At 40.8% G+C, this 18,539-nt stretch overlaps 1 protein-coding gene across 3 annotated transcripts in view; it reads left to right on the top strand.

Moving 5' to 3' along the window:
• RSPO3 (R-spondin 3) overlaps positions 1 to 18,539 on the top strand; it is a 63,992-nt gene that overhangs the window by 29,146 nt on the left and 16,307 nt on the right. For 2 of the 3 annotated variants that reach the window (XM_051792286.1, XM_051792287.1), the window contains 3 exons: positions 6,397 to 6,588; positions 8,077 to 8,223; positions 10,599 to 10,796. In XM_051792286.1, coding sequence (XP_051648246.1) covers positions 6,397 to 6,588; positions 8,077 to 8,223; positions 10,599 to 10,796 — 537 coding nt within the window. The remainder of the gene's footprint in view (positions 1 to 6,396; positions 6,589 to 8,076; positions 8,224 to 10,598; positions 10,797 to 18,539) is intronic. The other variant, XM_051792289.1, reaches the window with a different exon arrangement.

Here is an 18,539-nt window from a genome sequence, read left to right as displayed (position 1 = left end):
TCCTTGAGACTGTGGGACAGTCCCATACTCATGTTTCTGTTGCTTTTTTTAGAACTGTTGACACTTGGTGAACAAAATAGGTTGGTTTCTTTTCCCTCAGATGTGAAGTGCCTCTTGAGGAGGAAAACATTCTGTCACACCAGGTAGATGTTTGGGTAATTCTTTTGCAGTCCTCATGGGATCTTTTTCCCTCAAAACACAGGAGGACATTTGAGGATCCTCTTTGCGACGTATTTTGTACCATAGAAAGCAGTAATGCTCTGAAGTAAAATTCAAGTCAGGCAAATCTCTGGAGGAGTTACCACCCTCCTAGAAAGAAATCTTAAAGTATTTGGGGAGCACAAATCACAAAAAGAAACAGATGACATTAAGGCATTAGCAATTGACTTTTAGACTGATTTTCCTCTTTCCCTCTTTTGCGGTTGGCTCAGACTCCTGTAGATCTTGAGGAGGCTGGACAGAGAGTCCACATTCCTCAGCTATCACCACTGGTTCAGTTGCATTCCAGAAAACTTATGGTCAATCCAATGTGGTAATTGTCATGTATGGGTCTTTCTTCCCCACAGAGCCCAGGTGCTGTACCATCACAACACACCAAGTCCGTGCAGGTGATTTAAGGCCAAGTGATCGAGGAGAGCTTAGCCTGCAAGACTGGGCTCAGGTTTCACCTTGGCCCAAGCTGGGAATCTATTTAGCAATGATAATACAATTTTATCAAACCCATGCATACTGGCTGTCCTGGTGCTGTCCTACCCCTCCTGGGCTTTGTCTTTGCTCCATAACTGTCTGTTGACGACACGTTGGTTCAGCGTTTTTGCCGCACCATTGTCCGTCCCACCTCTGATGCATTTCTACACAAAGAAATGCTGTCCAAGAAAGAGTCTGAGGAAATACGCTGTGGTTTGCAAACTGAATTCCTTAATGACTTTCTCATTAGAAGAGCTGACTGCCAAATGCTGTTTACATTTGCCTAAAGGACAGTCCACATGATTAAGAGTAGCTCTGCTTTACATAAAGTATTGTTTTCAGACCACCACCACAGGCAGCTGCTTCCCACTAGGCAAGAGGAAAAGAAAGGAATGCTAGTGAGCACACAGAGCAATCGAGCAACAGGAGAACCCAGGGGATATCCCATCCCAAATCGCCACCACCAAAAGGGCTAGTGTCTGCGTGGGTGCTGTGTGGTGGGTAAAGCTGAGGTGGGGTTTGGTCTTGTGGCAAGGGGCAGCCCAGCTGGGAAGGCTGAATTCCAGAGCAGCTATGCTGTGAAAATATTTCCTGTGAGAATGCACACGCCTGAGAAACCAGCAGTAGCAGCAGCTCTCTAGCAGGGATGGATTTCATTTGCCTAGCACATCCATTTCAAGAGCGAACTTCTAAATGGACATCTTGTCTTTGGAGAGCAGTGATGAGTCAGTGCACCTCAGCTGCAGCAAATGGGCAAAGAATATTCTTCTACCCTGAGTTTTTCCTCTGGCTGTGAGAACATGTGCCCAGCTGGATTCCTCCTCCATTTTGTTTTCTGTTGTTTTCTTTTTTTTTATCCCATAAATTTTAATCTAAAAATAAAGTAAAACTGATTGAAAAATGTCATTGCAAAGGTTTAGAATTTATTTGCTGCATATGGTCAAAGTCTAGCACCTCATCATTGGAAATTCAGATTCAAATGCAGCTCCTTATCCTTAACTTTCTATTTTTAATAGACACCACAACTCATTGTTTCCAGAGTAGAGCTTTGGAAAATATTCTGAGATTTCATTTGCTAATGAGACTTAAAAGTAGTATCTGGACAAATGCCTTGCGCAAAAAGAGGCCTCTGACAGAAAAAAAGGGTTTAAAGGCAGACAGGACAAGAAAATATTTCAATATTAATTTAGGGTCTTCCCTAATCTCCAGTATTTAAGTTTTATAAAAAGAAAAAAAGGAAGAACAGATTTATTGGCTACAGACTTATAGCCAGTCACAAGTCTGCATATACATACTTTGTACTACTCCTGGCTGATGACATGAGAAGGAAAAAAGGTGCAGCCTTTCCCCATTGACACTGATCTCCCTTCAGGATGATGTTAGCAGCTACCACACATAAATACTGCAGACTAATAATGCAGGTGGGAAAAAAAAAAAGAAAGCCATGGACAGACTTCTGTTTGTATGCACTGCTAACCACAAATTACCGGGGTGCAAGGCTGCTGGCACCTACAATTTGATGGCACTGAGCAGTCCCTGAGCACTAATCTCATCTGCATTAAGCTGCATGGGAACTCATGCTCGTGATTACTTCCAGCAGAGTAATGCAGGTAGGGATGCAGAGACAGTGACTAGGTGAGCCTTTGCCACCACCATCAGCTGAATCCCAAACACTGATTCTTTCCCTAGATAAATATACTACCTGTTGGCTTTTTGTTTTTTCTTTAAATGAAATGCATCCCAGTGTAAGGGTAACTTTGCACTTACATTAGTTGTCTACCTTTGATGATCTGCTGCAGCTTCTCTGTGGGTCTCTGGGCTCCCACCACTCGCTTTGCCCATTGCTGCGCTGCATTTTTCATCCCTGAGAGTCTATTATTTCACTGTGCTCAGAGCGTTTGAATACTAGAGGGAAGAAGTGCTGGATGGCTGGTAGGGTCATCTCTACAGCCCAGGCATAGAATACTTCATCCTCACTGAAGTCAGTTCTGAAAGTTGTGGAGAAATTTTTGGGTTTTGTTTTATATGTCTTTATAATGGAGCAGGTTGCACCAAAGACAAAGTGGTTCAAGCAAGAGTATTTAGCCAGAGCATTTCTTGGACCTATTTGCAATGCCTCCTGGTTCTGCAGCCAGTGTCTAACCCATGAGACCACAGTGTCTGACTTTCTGCCAAGACACTGGACCTCTCTTTGTCCCTCTTACCACATCTAAAACTTGTGGCTAACAGAAGTGGTCTGTGCTCTTCTAATGCTTTTTCACCTGCAGACTTCAAAGCATTTCTTAAAGTGGATATATGTTACTTACCCACTTCTACTGCTGACCTAAGTACAGAAATTTGAAGAAATGCTTACACCCTGTGTACCATGACTGGATTTCAGGAGATAGGGTTTATGTTCCCAGCACGTCACTTAAACTCTGGGCTCACACTTTCTGATATGGGGGAAGAAGGGATAAAACTTCTGGTTGCTTCCTCGGGGTTATGATGTGCAGTTTCTGAAGTACTTGAGATCTGCAGGCACTAACACTTTGCTGCATTGAGAGACGAATAGTAAGGGACAGTTCTGTAACCAGCAGTGATAAGTTCCCTCCCTGTGTCAGAAATATGTTTTAGAGCCTGAGTTTGCTCTGTTTCCTTCTGGAACCCCTTCAATCCCCCTCAGCCTTTGCAGGAGGGGAGGGCCCTATGTTGCAGAGATCAGGCAAGCATCTGGATCTGAACTAGACAGGGAGGAGGCTGAGAGTTAACAAGAATGAGATCTTCAGCTGCAGCTTGGAGATGCCTAATTTCAAACATGCTCCACCATTTGTTTTTTCCCAGGTTCAATGACAAAGCCCAGTGCTGTGCTTTTAAACAGTGTCAATTTCTGGAGCGCTTGGCTGTCCCTGCTTTGATTGTTGCCTGAGCCAGAATAAGGGTCTACCTAGCATTCAAAGAAAGTGCAATGAGAGACTGTTTTATTACAGATGCAGTACAGATACAGGTCTCAAAGAAATGCCAGGCACAGTTGGAGACAGTCCAAAAAAGCATCCTTTTAATAGCTTTTAAGAGAAAAAACGCTTACTTAACTTAAAATGTTAATTCTGACTTTTCAACGAGACTTTTACTCTAAGAATTTCCAAGAACAGGAGCTTATTTGGCTTCATGCATTTAGTTATAATATGACATGAAATCAACCTTTAAATGGAGCTTGACTTGCGTAGTTTATCTTATGCCTTGTTTCATAACACTAGCAATAAAATTCTCCATTTGGAACTACAGGCTTTTTCTTTTTATTCTGTGTTATTTGTATAAGAAGTATCTGGAATGCATAAAAAGAGGCAGGAATTGTGGAAATGGCTAGGAGTATATATTTAATACTTGTGCAGTTAAAGGGGAGATGGAAATTGTAATGGATCTTAGCTATAGAGAATTATCATTTTGATAATAAAGTATTGCCTGTCTCGTCTCTCGCACACAGCTTGACCTCAGAGCTGTTGCACATAATGCTTTCTCTGTCAAGAGAATCTATTCATAATGACATGTCACAGGTGCTCACACATAATATGTTTCCCATCAAAAGTGATCATCCATATTTTATATAGCAGCTTTGATGACAAATATTTTGTACTTCAGCTTCTTTTTCATCTGTCAGACTTAATGAAGGAAAGTCACAGATAGTTTTTAAATAATATCAGCTCCTTAGATCACATTACTGTGTCTTCCTTTGAAAGTAGTTTCCTACAAGATCCACAAGACAGAGGAGAGAGAGGCAAGGAGGTTTTCCTTAACTTTGTAAAGAAAAACTATTTTCTGATTTCTTAATTTCAAAATTAATAAGCTCTGTACCTTTGGAATATTTTCAGAAAGAAATATGTTATATTTATTGAGTACTCAGTATTTTGAGAGCCTAGTGAAAGCAAGTCTGATAACTGAATTTATATTGCAACTTCTCACCATGCAACTTCTCACCAGAATGCCGTTTATTCTCATAGTAAGTAGTGCTGTGTCCTCATGGTAAAAACACTTTCCTCTAGGTTGTGCTGCAAAATAGGTACTTTGAGGCACACAGAGAACTGGGTTCTTATATTCTCACTGGAATTGTTATGCACATCAGGGTCAAAGTTTGCACTTTTCCTCCATGTTCAGCCCCACTGAGAGAAATAACCCCCATTCCTCATTTTATTAATGAAAAAGTGAACTTGAATTCCCTTTGCGATTCTTCAGATTGCAGGACTTGTCATCGAAACCTCAGAGCACAGAGGAATGCTTTTCCCATTCATGGGACATGTCTTTTCTACCAAGAGTGAAAGTGAACAAAGTACAGAGGTGTTCCTGAACTTCCTTGTTAGGCAAACCCACCTGAGCAGCAGGCAGTAGTGCCTCTCAACACATAAGCCATGGATTCATATGGACTTCTGGTCTACTCCAAGGGATCCACAGAAGGGAGTTGACAAAAGCAAGTTCATTGTGTATGCAAGATATTTAGCAGTGTCTGAAGACGAATATTAAATCAAAGCACTAAAATAGACAATCAAAGCATGGCATGTGCATATTTATAAAATTACCACTGGCCTGAGGAGAAGGCAGAACAGGAAGCTGCTGATATTTACAAATACAAGTTACAAATCCAAATGAGGACTGTATTTCTCCTATATATGAAATATAACCAGATGTCTCAGGCTGAGAGATGAAAGCTTACACTTAGAAAAATGCCTGGGTTTTTTTGTACAAGACAAGACCAAAAAAGAGGGGACACAGGGTCTGCAGCTACTTGACGCTTAATTATTTTTTACTTCTAATTTATTTAAGAAAGCAAGCAGGGACAAATTAAAAGTAGCTAACAACTTCTAAAGTACAGGAAGGTGCAAAACTTTATTTTCTGCCACTGAGAAGTAATACACTGATTAATGTCTGCTACTGAAAAGATAGTCTGCAATAGCATCCTCTTTTCTGCTATCCCCAAGCCCCTGAAGAATTTAAGCAGTGAGTGTAATAAGTTTCCCTTTCCTTGTCTGAAGAATTAGAACAATTCAATTGAAAGACAAATATAATCCTACCTATGCTCCGTGCTGGGACTGGAGCAGGGTAAACGCCACAGTTAAGTCTAAACATCAGGTTGTAATTGTTAGAGATTAAAAACATGCCACAGAGAACATTCCAGGAAAAGATGGAGGGTGAGAAGTATGGCTCTCCTGTGTCTTTTTATTAAGGCAAATTATCGTCCGATCTTACAAGGGCATATTTCTGCACAGCAGAACTTAATCAAATGGCATTTAGTCAATGAAGGAAATTACACACTAGATTGATTTTTAATCATCCAGCTAGGAAAAGCAGGGATAAGTGAACATGTATTTATCTGCTGAGCCAAATGCATACAAGGCAGAAAAGCCACTGAAAATAAGGAAAAGAAAAATAAATGTTCTCTAGGATGCTGCTGTTCCATACAATCTATTTCAAATATCATTTGCTGTTAGCTATTTCTTCAAGATGTGAACATATCAGCTGAGCTGCTTGTTTTTTTTTTTTTAATGCCGATGCAATAATCTCTGAAATGGAAAGTCAGGTCATAAGTAACACAGATTGCTTATGCAAAAATGAAGCAATCTTTAAATGCTGTCAGAGAGATGGATGGCCCACCCTTCGAAGTACAGAGGAACCATTATTTCATGGTCTTGTCTAATGTCCTGTTCTCTCACAGTTTGTTTTCTTTAATGCTTGTCTTCTCAGTGCATCCTAACGTGAGCCAGGGTTGCCAAGGAGGGTGTGCTACATGTTCTGACTACAACGGATGCCTGTCATGTAAGCCCAGGCTCTTTTTTGTTCTGGAGAGGATTGGCATGAAACAGATTGGAGTATGTCTTTCTTCGTGTCCAAGCGGATATTATGGGACACGGTATCCCGACATTAATAAGTGTGCAAGTAAGTGTTGGGGAAAGGGGAAGCTCATGGACTTGCTTGTTTTCTCTTGAATGCTGTGTTCCCTTAGGAGTCAAGTCAACAGAGAAGCAGACGGACAGGCCATGTCTTTAATGTTCAGTTCTTTATAGTAGTGCAGTAAATATTAACCCAAGCAAGAAGCTAAGGTGAAAGATCACAAAATGGCCTAAAGCTCAGGGATCCCAGCTCTGCATGAATGACCTGCCCAGAATCCACATGATGGCCTCCTCCTCTACAACTCTGTGTGAAAAGGAAGCACAGGTGGGCACCAGGCACTGCCTTCCAGCAGCAAGGGAACAGCAGCATCACTGAAGAGCAAGCGGGGACCGAGGAATGCTGAATCTTGGTGGCTGGAGCTGTTTAACCCTCTGCCCTTACCCTCCTGACCCCTGAGACAAGGACAGAAGATGGCAGGTGGCATTCTTCAGAGATGTGGTTTGCCCTGGTCTCTTTATAGCTTGTCTCACACTCAGTGTAGTCCTCTGAATGCCTGTAGAAGCTGGCCAGGCTTCAGCTGCCCAGCTCTCAGCCTGATTTGGGGGAAGTTACTGATTCATGTTGTCTCCAGGCTGGGGGACAGAGAAGTCAACTCTATTCTTTACCATTCAGGCAACATTTTGACCCCAGTATGGATTTTGAACCATAAATGAACTGGAAAAGATCGCAATGTCCTCCCCACTCCTCTTTTTGTTGTTGAATTCACTGTTTTTAATCCCACAGGTGATATAAAAACATAAGAGCGACGGCCAAGAAACTCTCCCAGTTTTTACCTGGTAATAAAAGTTATTTAATGAATGGACCCCAGAGTAAAGTCTTACAGAGTAACTTGACACTGTAAAGTATTTGCTCACTTTTTAGCAGTGTGTGGCCTTGCATATCAGACATGAGCTGTACCAAACATAAAGTTTTATGCATTTCTCCTAAAAGTTTCTGAGAACTGGGAAATAGTAATGCAAATTTGGGTAGTCATATAGATAATACCTGAAATACTACAGGACATCTGATTGAACATCAGGGAGCCATTTGAAGAAAAAAGAAAGATATGTTGATTCAAAACCGTCCAAAGCAGATTCTAAATTCTGGCATATCTTTATTTCTCCTGGATGAATGGCGATAGATAGCGTGGAGCTGACCTGGTACTTGTGTCTCTATGCTTTGTCAGTGTAGGGCAGAAGCAGTATATTGTTATTCTCATGCGCTGTGCTCTGTCTGCCATTTGCATAGGTCTTCAAGAAGATTATCAGTGTGAGGCTGTTCAGCATCAGGCAATCCTTTTTAAACCCTCACCCATGCTGAGGTCATTTGTGGCTGGCCTCACTGTGTGTACAGGCCATGAAGAAGATCTAAATATAATTTGCTTCCTTTGAAGATTGACATTGCTAGAATTGTGTGATTCTTGTATATGTAAGAGAGCGCATGCTGTTTCATGGCAAAGAGCAATAACATTGTTGTATACTGTTTGCATTTCAGAATGTAAAGCTGACTGTGATACCTGCTTCACCAGAAACTTCTGCACAAAGTGTAAAAGTGGGTTTTACTTATACAGTGGAAAGTGCCTTGAAAAGTGTCCTGATGGGCTGGAAGCCAACAACCACACGATGGAGTGCACTAGCATTGGTAAGTCCAGTCCCCACAATCCTGCCTTGTTTTCTCACAGAGGATGGGGAATCTAAGGAAGGCATGTCCAGTTACAACACCAGGGAAGTGCAACTTGAAAATGTTCTGCATAACAAGATATATTCCCTAGCACAAAAAAGTCAAGGTGTTGCCCAAATCTGCCACTTCATAAGAGCTACAAACTTGGTTGTGGCCCACAAACACAGCCTTGATGCTCTGCCACAGGAGATATGGTCTGTTTGGTCTGTCCTGAGGCAGAATGACGTATATCTCTTACTTGCTTTGTTACAGTGTTATGCAGCACCACTAACATGAAAGGTTCAAAAACCCTGTGTCAGACCCCATATGTAGTTGAAAGATTAAAATACTCATGGTTTTGCTTTAGCTCCCTTGTACTCCCTGAGTCTTTAAAGTATGTATGAGACAACACTTTGAAGCTTACCTTCACAAAAGTTAGCAAAAAAAAAAGCTGGCAACTAAAATGCTAAGGAAACACACACCCCCCAAAAAACCCAATCCCCAAAATGGTATATGTGCATAATCACCTGAGTGCAGAAAATGAGGATGAAAATAAAACACCAAATAGGGTGGCACTGACACTGAAGTAGTGAGATTGATGTCACTGTGACTCACTGGCTGTGGAAAAGAGACCTGCTTTTGTATCTACAGCCTCTGACTCACAAGCTCCGATTATTCACTCAGGGTCAGTTTTGGAGGTCACCACACCTAACTGTCTGCTTCATCCCTCTGCCACCCCTTCAGCTGAAAGAAGACTGAGTGATATGTTTGCCTTGGGCTAGTGCAGCTAGCAGCCCATGGGTACGCCGAAGCTGCAGCAGGGTTCAGCTTATTTTAGTATATTGGCTGTGAATTGTGGTGGCTGAGGGCTGTGAACTATGGTGCAAGCAGTAACCTCTTCAGCCACTAGCAACCAGGGAGCACTTAGGCACAGTCTGTCCATGATGGAAATCTCCTCCCCCACAGTATCATGCACATAGCTCTCCCTGGCATCAAGTGTTTTGGAGAGGAAGTAATGTAGGAATAAAAATAATGTGCACTAGTTTGGCATTTTCCTTCTCAAATATATATTAGTTCAGGTGGTAGTGTAGGCTTTCATGGTTTTATTTGCAAGTAAAGACTTTCATCTTTGAAAGAAATTCAAGGGATCATTTTTGTTTATTGGAAGCTGTTTCCAAGTGCTGTACACTTAGCTGCTTTAACAATGAGTCAGACTCAACTAAGAAAAGCCATTTAAAGCTATGGAGTAAAACAGAACCTTTTTGTGCACGTGAAAGTCAATTATTTTAACAGGACAGCACCGGTGTAATATGAAAAAAAATGACCCACATGATAATTCACTGAAGGAAGGCTCAGAGATTGCCTGAAGTCAGTTATATTTTCTAGGTTTTGGAAAATTCAGAAGTAAATTCTGGAGCTGGAAAAATACTGACTTACAAATTCCTCCTTATATAGGGACTGGAAGTCTTTCCGTCTTCAATGATGACTTATAATCTTAAACACGCAATTATACATAAAGTAAATATAAATATTTACTATCATTTATCAAGAGAAGGATACTGAGGAGATGGCACAAGACAAGGATGGCTATTAAGAGCATGCTGTTAAGCTTCCAAAGTTACTCCCGTTTTTGTTTACGCTGTTTGGACAAGTGTGCTGTGACACATATTTTGAGTTCCAAATAGTACAGGATGCACATTCACATCACTCTGATTTAGAAACTGTAACCTACACTGTTCGGAAAAGTTTGAAAACCCATCCCAATCTAAGTTCTCCTCTGCTTTGCCTATTTCCAGCTTGTATATACTACAGATGATGGCTCTTTCCCAATTTAAGCTGAATACCAAGCAGCAGATCACCAAAGATGCTTGACTCCTGCTGTAGTATCTTTCAATATCAGTTGGTCCCTTATAACTATTGATTTCCAAATTCAATATCTTTGAGACCAGCTGCAGCAGCTTGACACCAGTAACTTCACTCACCTTTCACACAGGCATGACCAAAGTTTAATTCCACTGAAGTTACAAGGGTTTGTACCTGCATCAAACCAAAGGAACCTAAGAACAAACCCCAGTAACTGATTTCATTGAGACCAATTGTGTTGTTGTTGCCTTGTTTCAGGAATGGAATTACAAAATAGCCAGTAGAAAGTAGTAACTGACATAATTATTTGACATTATTTTGTGCTATATATCCTCAGCTGTCCAATTTCTGTCAATTCACTGCTGTATGTCACTGCTAATTGATTTCATTAGTTTTTACCACCTTTTGGCTGATGCAGAATAAATAATGTACCATATATATTGTGTATACAAAAATATATTGGCCAGGCTCAGTTTGTCCTATATTTATTGCAGTGCACTGTGAAGCTAGTGAGTGGAGTCCATGGAGCCCTTGCACAAAGAAAGGAAAAACATGTGGTTTCAAAAGAGGAAATGAAGTAAGGGTCAGAGAGATCGTACAGCATCCATCAGCAAAGGGTAATCCCTGCCCAGCTACAAGCGAGAGCAGAAAATGTATTGTACAAAGAAAGAGATGTCAGAAGGAAGGAAAAGGTACCATGTTATCATCATCATAATATGAGATTGGTATTGTGCTTTTTTAATAACTCACACCTGAATTCTTAGGCCTTGATTGCAGGCTTCACCAAAGCTCCCATTGATGTGGTGTTCTTCGGGCTGGAGAGAACTGTGCCTTTGCCTGGAGTAAATAAAGTCCTAACACTGCTCAAAAAATGTGCTTTGTGTGATCTAGAGAGAACAGGGTGGGCTCATGGGAAGGCACTTTGTCTTTCAGTTCTGTCTTCTGAAAGAGCTGCCAAGATGACGGGTTGCATGTGGCACTCAGAACGAAAAAATCCATCATAAAACATGTCATGGTGGTTGTTGTTTGTTGGGTATCAGGCAGTCAAGTTTCATTCTTCAACCATGGGATTCCTCCAAAACAATTCCTATTTCATGCTTCCCTACAGGTAAAACTATAACTCGTGCAAATGCAGCGCTGTGACCTCTCTCCTGAACTCTTTCTACTTGCTCTGGCTGAACAACATGGCCTGATTTGCATCTAGGTCATGAAGTCCCAGTATGGGAGAAAGACCACAACACTGCATGGCAAACAAGAGAAACTCCACTTGGTTTCACCTAAAAAGCAAAACTGCCGGCAGAACCATGCATCCATGCAAGGCAGCTTGTTGGACTTATTCCCCAGCATGACAGCTAGTGAATGGTATCCCACATGTTAAGAAGTCTATGAAATAATAATTTACACAAATTCCACCCGGTAGATATTGTTGTTCCATTGTTCTCTTTTCTCCCCTTCTTGCAGAGGGGAAGTTCCTTGGTCTGTCCCCAGTGCAGTTACTCTGGTTGACATAGGACGGTCTATGGAATATTTCTTTTTCCCCATCCCTCCCATTTTCCCCATCCTTCCCATTTCCCCATCCTGCCTATTTTCTCTTTTCCTCTCACTCCTTTTGAGGGTGAGTGGAACAGGTGGAGCAACTCTCCCCTCATGTGAACATCTGTGAGTCAGGAGAAGCTGCTGGTAACAAGTACTAACTGACTGTTTCACTGTGAAATGGTGGCAAGGATTGCTGAAATTACTTATGGAAATGTTCAAAGGGTTTGGAACTCATAACTCTTTTGAAGGTTGGCTTGTTCCCTGGGGATGTACTTCATGAGAAGGGAAATAGTGTTTTTAGAGAGTGTCCAAAGGAGGGCCACTAAGATGGTGAAGGGCCTTGAGGGGAAGCCATATGAACAGCAGCTGAGGTCACTTGCCTGTTCAGCCTGGAGGAGACTGAGGGGAGACCTCATTGCAGTCTTCAACACCCTCACAAGGGGAAGTGGAGGGGCAAGTAGCAATCTCTTCATTCTTGTGACCAGTGACAGGACTTGAAGAAATGGCATGAAGCTGAGTCAGGGGAGGTTTAGGTTGGATATCAGGAAAAAGTTTTTCACCCCGAGTGTGATTGCACACTGGAACAGGCTCCCCAGGGAAGTAGTCACAGCACCAAGACTGAGTTTAAGAAGAGTTTCGACAATGCTCTCAGGTACATGGTGTGATTATTGAGGTGTCCTGAGTAGGGCCAGGGGTTGGACTTTATGATCCTGATGGGTCCCTTTCAACTCAGCATATTCTGTGATTCTATGGTTAGAAGGAGGATCTTATGAATCAGATAGCTACAGATGCCTCCCCCTCACCCAAAAACTGGTTAGATTTACTGATTAATGGGAGCCTATAGGCTCCTCCTCCTCCTTTTGTCAGGCAGTGTCTTGAAGAGGTAAAGAGGTGCATCTGCATCAAGGTAAAAGCCAAGGCAACCTATTTACAGATTCCTGTAAAAATGCTACAGATTTCTATGTCCCGGATGCCCATACCTGCTTCAGTTCCTGCTCAGTGGTGCAACTTGAAACAGCCTCTCATTAGCCCACTGTAACAGGGGGAAGACTCGGGTTTTTTTCCTTATCGAGGCCTGTTTTTGACAAAGGTGAAAATATAGGAATGAACTGTAATTTTGGAAGTGTGAAACTGGGATTTTTTGGGGCAACAATATTGTGTATTTGCCTATGGTATGTTGGCATTGGTATTTCAGATTGGACAAGACATTTCTCTTTGAGAAATGACTGCTGTTCCTGTGTAATAAGGACTTTAGAAGAAACTACTCAGGTATTTTACTGTCCATTCTTATTTTATGGGATTTAAGCCAAACTATACTTGAAAAATACTGCGCACCACAAGAATTCATTCACAATCAGGAATCTTTTCCTTTCGTTCTTTTCTACAATGTGCTTAAAGGTGGGGTTTTTTCTTCCTTTTGAGCAAGACACAGTCTACATCCTAGCCTGTTTTATGATCAGTAAATTTATGATTCCTTCAAAACCAATGCAGTCTGATGAAACCTATGTTCCAACTCTATCTGTGCCCTTGGGATTTGTGTGTCTATATCTGAAAGCCATTTTTTTATGTTCTGAAATCCACCTTCTCAGTATCCACAAAAGTCTTTCCCATTTATTTTCATACACCTTCTCAGGGACATGATTTTTTTTTTTAAGAAAGATAATTCTTAATAAATATGAGGAAATTCACATATAAAACATCAGGTTAAAATAGCTTCAACGGATGGATTATGGTGACAAGAAAGGAAACTGAGAATTAAGCTACAAGTTTTCCTTCTGTTCTTACTGGAATGGGGAAACAAAACTTTCCAACTTAACTCCAGGCAACATATCTTCCCTACTGCTACTGTCACTTATTACACAAAATAAGTTCCCCTTTGAACAATAGAGTAATTGCCCGAGAAACCAAGTCAGGCTCTGTTCTTATGGCTGGCTGTGCCCATGCAGTGAGTGCAGAAGGAGGTAACAACAGAAACACTTAAAAGGGAAGGGAAAGGAAATAAGTTTGTATTTACTGTTGAGAAATATTGACAGTTCTCTTTTTTTATTGTACAACTCCCCATGGCTTTAGAGTTTAGCTTCCATGGCAGTGGCTTTTGAAGCGTAGCAGCAGACCCAGCAGTTACGAACAGTGCTGTTAATCTTTTTCTCCATGGCCATGACAAGAGAGCTAGCTTGGTCAGCCTCGGCCATTTCCATGTTGAATAGATGTCTGTGGCTGAGGGAGCTAGGGCAAAGACCACATGATGACGGGGTATGCTCGTCACAGACGCCTCAAAGACTTTGCTCAAGAAGTTGAGGTCAGAGACAGGATGTTAGTCAGTTAAGGCACTCCTATCGCGCAGCAGCAAGGACATGTCTCTGGAACAGCTATGCAAAACGAGATAAAGCAGATGAAGAGAGGGTTTCTTTGTTTGTTTCCATTTGCTGGTGTGTTATTGAAGCTGGTGAGATCTATTGCAACTTTTTTTTTCCCCTCACTGGCTGCAAAATGAAGTTTTGCTGTGAGAAGGTGCTAGTATTTTCAGAATGGATGAAAACAAATGGGAATAATGAAAAAACAAATAGCCCAACTAGTCTAAAAGGCTCTTTTTGTTTATTTTAGCACTAAATAAGTTGACTCTAGGATGTTCTGACATGGTAATTCCCATGTTTTTCATATACAGGCTCCTTTTATAGTTCAGTCCTATCCAAACTTCACTGTAATTTATTTCATCGTTCTCCTATTTTAGTCCCATGATGGTGAGTTCATTTTAGTCTGCATATTAAGTTCTATTTTTCTTCTTTCTTTCTTTCCCTCACACATTTTTTTCCCCTCCTCCATTGCAGTACACTGTTACTTTTGCCTTTCCACACTTAACACTTTCTTGACTCCTACCCTTCACTGACAGATATTCGTTGAGTCACATGTTTCTGTAGCCATGTCCATTCGTGTCAAATGGCAAATAGATGTACTGGAAAAGCATAACATGCAGAGCTCTTCAAACACTGAAAATTATCCTTTGCCTTAATAAACGTGCTCTCACCAAACACGAGTCCCTTTGGACTGCTGTCTGCAAATGTGTGAGATTGACTTTTACTGGCCGAAAGACAAATATTCTGAAATTCTGATATTCTGCATACAAAAGTATTTGTGGGGAAGGAATTGCATGTTTTCATGAGTAATTCTGCCAAGAAGAGAATATTCACCACATGACTTTCTGTGGAGTCCCAACTAAACCCCCACAGAGATCAGCCAATTTTAAGTGCTTTCAGAGAACATGTTCTGATCAGTTTGAAGAGACTAAAAGAACTCATCTAAATTAGTATTAGTTATGAACAAGGAAGACACCTTAGAAATCTGGGTATTATGCAAGCCAATACATAGATGACATTAGTTACACAGCTGTATTGTTGTAAGCAAATAAAATTATAATTCAATTGTTGCTCATTCATATATTGAATGAGCAACCACAGTTGCATGTTTGTGGTGTTTAGATGTTCAAAGGACAGAAGCAATGCTAACTGCATCCCATCTGTGCAAACTCAGACCAATGAAGGTTCCTGTTCCTGATAGGCAAAAATTCAAGAATTAGAAATGAAGACATGGTGGCATGAATGTAGACAAGCGTATTTCTTTTTCACTATGAAATGTAGGAATTTACCACCTTGTACAGTCTGAAAGCAGGATATTGTTATGAGAGGAAGAGGGGTAATTTTAGTCAAAATTCAAAAGACTACAACCCCCTGGAGGCAAGGTAGCTTGTTCATTAATGGCTTGTGCTGTAAGGAGAATAGAGACATTATGCTGTGATCTATTTTTTTTTTTTAAATTACAGCAGGAATAAGAGAGAGAGCAGTGTCTTTGAGTTGAGGAGCTGAATTCTGGGTGTAGACTGGCAAACAGAAGGGAACTAAGGGAACAGGATTTATTGCTGAGGAGTTTTAATAAGCAAGTATATATATTTTGGGTAAATAAAGTAAAATAAATGCTCCTATCTTGTACTGCATATATGTGACTATAAAAACGCAGGTTTGATTGAATAACTTAGAGAATTGAGACTCAACTCATGTCTTTTGTTTCTCTGGACTCGTTCCTCCAACCCTTATTGCTATACGTCCACATAATGCTTTCAACATAATAATCAGATAATGTCTGAAAAAGTCTTCAGTTGGCTATGCTGTGAGGAAGGAATCCTATCAGGTAACCATCAGATTTCCAAAACCACCACTCAGCTAAAAATCCCAAGCAATTCATCAAGAATTCACTTTAGCTGAAAACAATTTAACTTAGTGCAAACTTAAAATATCAGTCAATAAATTAATTTCACTCATTTAATTTAAGCTCAATGAGTTACCCACCCTAATGTACACAGTCTGATGCCACACAGATCCATGTAACAATGGAGCACAGAGGGTTCTGGAGTCTAAATTAAGTTGCCCCTTTAGTATTTCTCACCAAAAAAAGTTTCTGCAGTAATTCTGCACCAAATCCTGTTGAAGGGTATTAACTTCATTAGCAGTCAGCTAAGCCATCCCAGGCAAAACAAATTAAAAATAGTCCCTACTAAAAGAGAAGAAAAGATGTGTTAGTTGCATTACATTTCAAAATGTAGGTGGAAGTACAGTAGTGAAGGAAGTCGTTTGAAATCAGCATGACTTTCCCCACTTTTTTGCTCAAGGTTTTAAACCTTGATATGTAAAATCAGGGTTTCATGATCTTCACAACCCACAGAAATTTCTGTGAAGCCACTTAAGACTTGCATAAGTATGTGCCACATCTATGTGTTTATTAATGTGCCAATACACCTTTTTTGCCTAAAAATTCTTGACTGACAGGCCTCTGGAACAGTTGCTTGTGCATTTTGCTTAGTTCTTTTGTCACACTGGACAATCTGAATTTTATATGGATGCAATTGATTTTGCCATCTGAGAAATCAGACTAGGAATGACAAGCTGAGACTCCACTGAGCCTCTGTAGGCTTTGCAAGGGTATGATGGGGTTCACTCCATTTAGGCTGGACAGCTAAAAATTGCTTGCTATTTTCACAACGAGGGTCGTGTTAATGGCGGGGTTAATAGTGCACCTAAGATGCTGTAAGACAGATTCTAAGAAGTGCAAAATAATTTGCTTCCTGAAAGTGCCTGTTTCTTTCCAATGATTTTTAAGTACAGCCTAATATGAGTGATATGGACTTTTAACTGCTAACTTTTAAATTAAAGGGCACATTTTCTCCATCTGTATGGTAGTGACTTTGCAACACTGCAAAATCTGAATCAAAGTTCACTCAGACAGACTCTGTAAGCAAGATGAGTGTGTTTCAGGGAATCCATAGATCAGCCACAGTAAAACAAAAATCAGAGTTGAAAAATACTCATGTCCAATAGTAATTTCACCAAGTGTTGGCAAAATCAAGGTTAGAGCAGCATTTTGTTGTGTTGATAAACATCTAGTAGTGGCTGCACATCTGCTTATTCAAAGGTGGGTTGCCTTTTAGAGAACAAGCTCTGAATAATCTGTCCCTATGCACTCCACACACCAAAGATAAAAGTCTCCTCCGGTGCAATGGAGACCCACACACTTCAGTAGTTCCTCAGTATACTATTTTGAAACAAATTTTTCTGATTAAAAAAAAAGAATTTGAGGAAATTCTGTATATTTCTGATATTTAGTAATTTTACTTAATCACATTTAAATCCTAAGCATTGCTATATGGGAAAGTAGGATATTCCAATCACAGCCCGTCCCAAAAGTCACATCTTATCCCTCATGTAGAGCTCAGTGGCCTTTAAAATAAGAGGGCTGGAGCATGTGAGCCAGGGAGACATCACAGTACACAGTTCGCTCGTATAACTGTGAGAGTGTGTCCTGTGTGAAGGTCACTAGTGTGGTTATGGTTAATGACCCTACTCCATGGCAGGTCACAGGACTTCTGAAACCTCAAAATGAACATGAAACTAATTACTGCAACCCTGTGTTTACATACTGCATACGCCAATGGGCCCTAACTCTGGCCTTTGCAAGCCTGAGTTACTATAATTGAGGAATCTGTTTTGTGAAGAGTTTGGTTGTTTATTTTCCATTTGTTGCTGCCAAGAGGACTTCTCATTTCCTTTCCTTGCAGGGGTTTTGACTCTTTAACTTTAACACATTTCCAGCCTCCCAGAGTAGGGCTGCTGAGACCAGGAATCTGCTAGTTGCAACATGAAGTGAAATGGCATCCTGGGGATACCCTGAGTGAGGCAGGGCATAGACAGCACAGGGCTGCCCACTGCTGCTGGACAGCAGACAGGGACATGACCTGGAGAAGAAATCTGGGTGAGAAGAGTTCAGAGGGGGAGATAAAGATGAAATGAGTCGAAATGATTTGTGAATCTCAAATAGCTAATATTAAAGGATGTACTTACTCTACAAATCAAGGGCTGAAAAGGTTGGAAAAAGTTATTTTTAACCTCATAGCATTTAAAAGATTTAATCACAGGCAGTTTTTTAAAGTTTTACTAGGTTACTATCTGCAAAGGGAGACATTAAAATCTGAACTAACTAATAATAATATTTTGTTTTGCTACAAGTACATTTATTTTTGCTTGTGCTAGTATGAACATTAAATTCTCATCACATCTTCCAGTTGTGACAGACATGTATGAACCACACAAGCAAGTGGTACGTACCTGCTGTGCACCTCTGCACATGTGGTACACTTGACTGCAGACACTGCATGTACCATGCCAAGGTTGTACTCACTGAGTAATATGCATCTTGATGAACAGTCAGGTGAAAATGACTGTGCCCTCAGGTAACAAAATCAGTTTTAGCCCTGCAGGGTGCTGGGCCGACACTGTCTCTGTGCTCCTCAGAGCATGTTCTCCTTTCTGGCTGCTAGCTCCTCTCTCGCCACATTCTACCTCCTCTCTGTCCTG

Source organism: Manacus candei, unplaced genomic scaffold, assembly GCF_025592945.1.
Source record: "Manacus candei isolate 608988 ecotype Guabito, Panama unplaced genomic scaffold, ASM2559294v1 h1tg000034l, whole genome shotgun sequence".
Classification (NCBI taxonomy): domain Eukaryota; kingdom Metazoa; phylum Chordata; class Aves; order Passeriformes; family Pipridae; genus Manacus; species Manacus candei.
The sequence above is the reverse complement of the archived record's forward strand: the minus strand, read 5'-3'. Positions and strand labels throughout refer to the sequence as shown.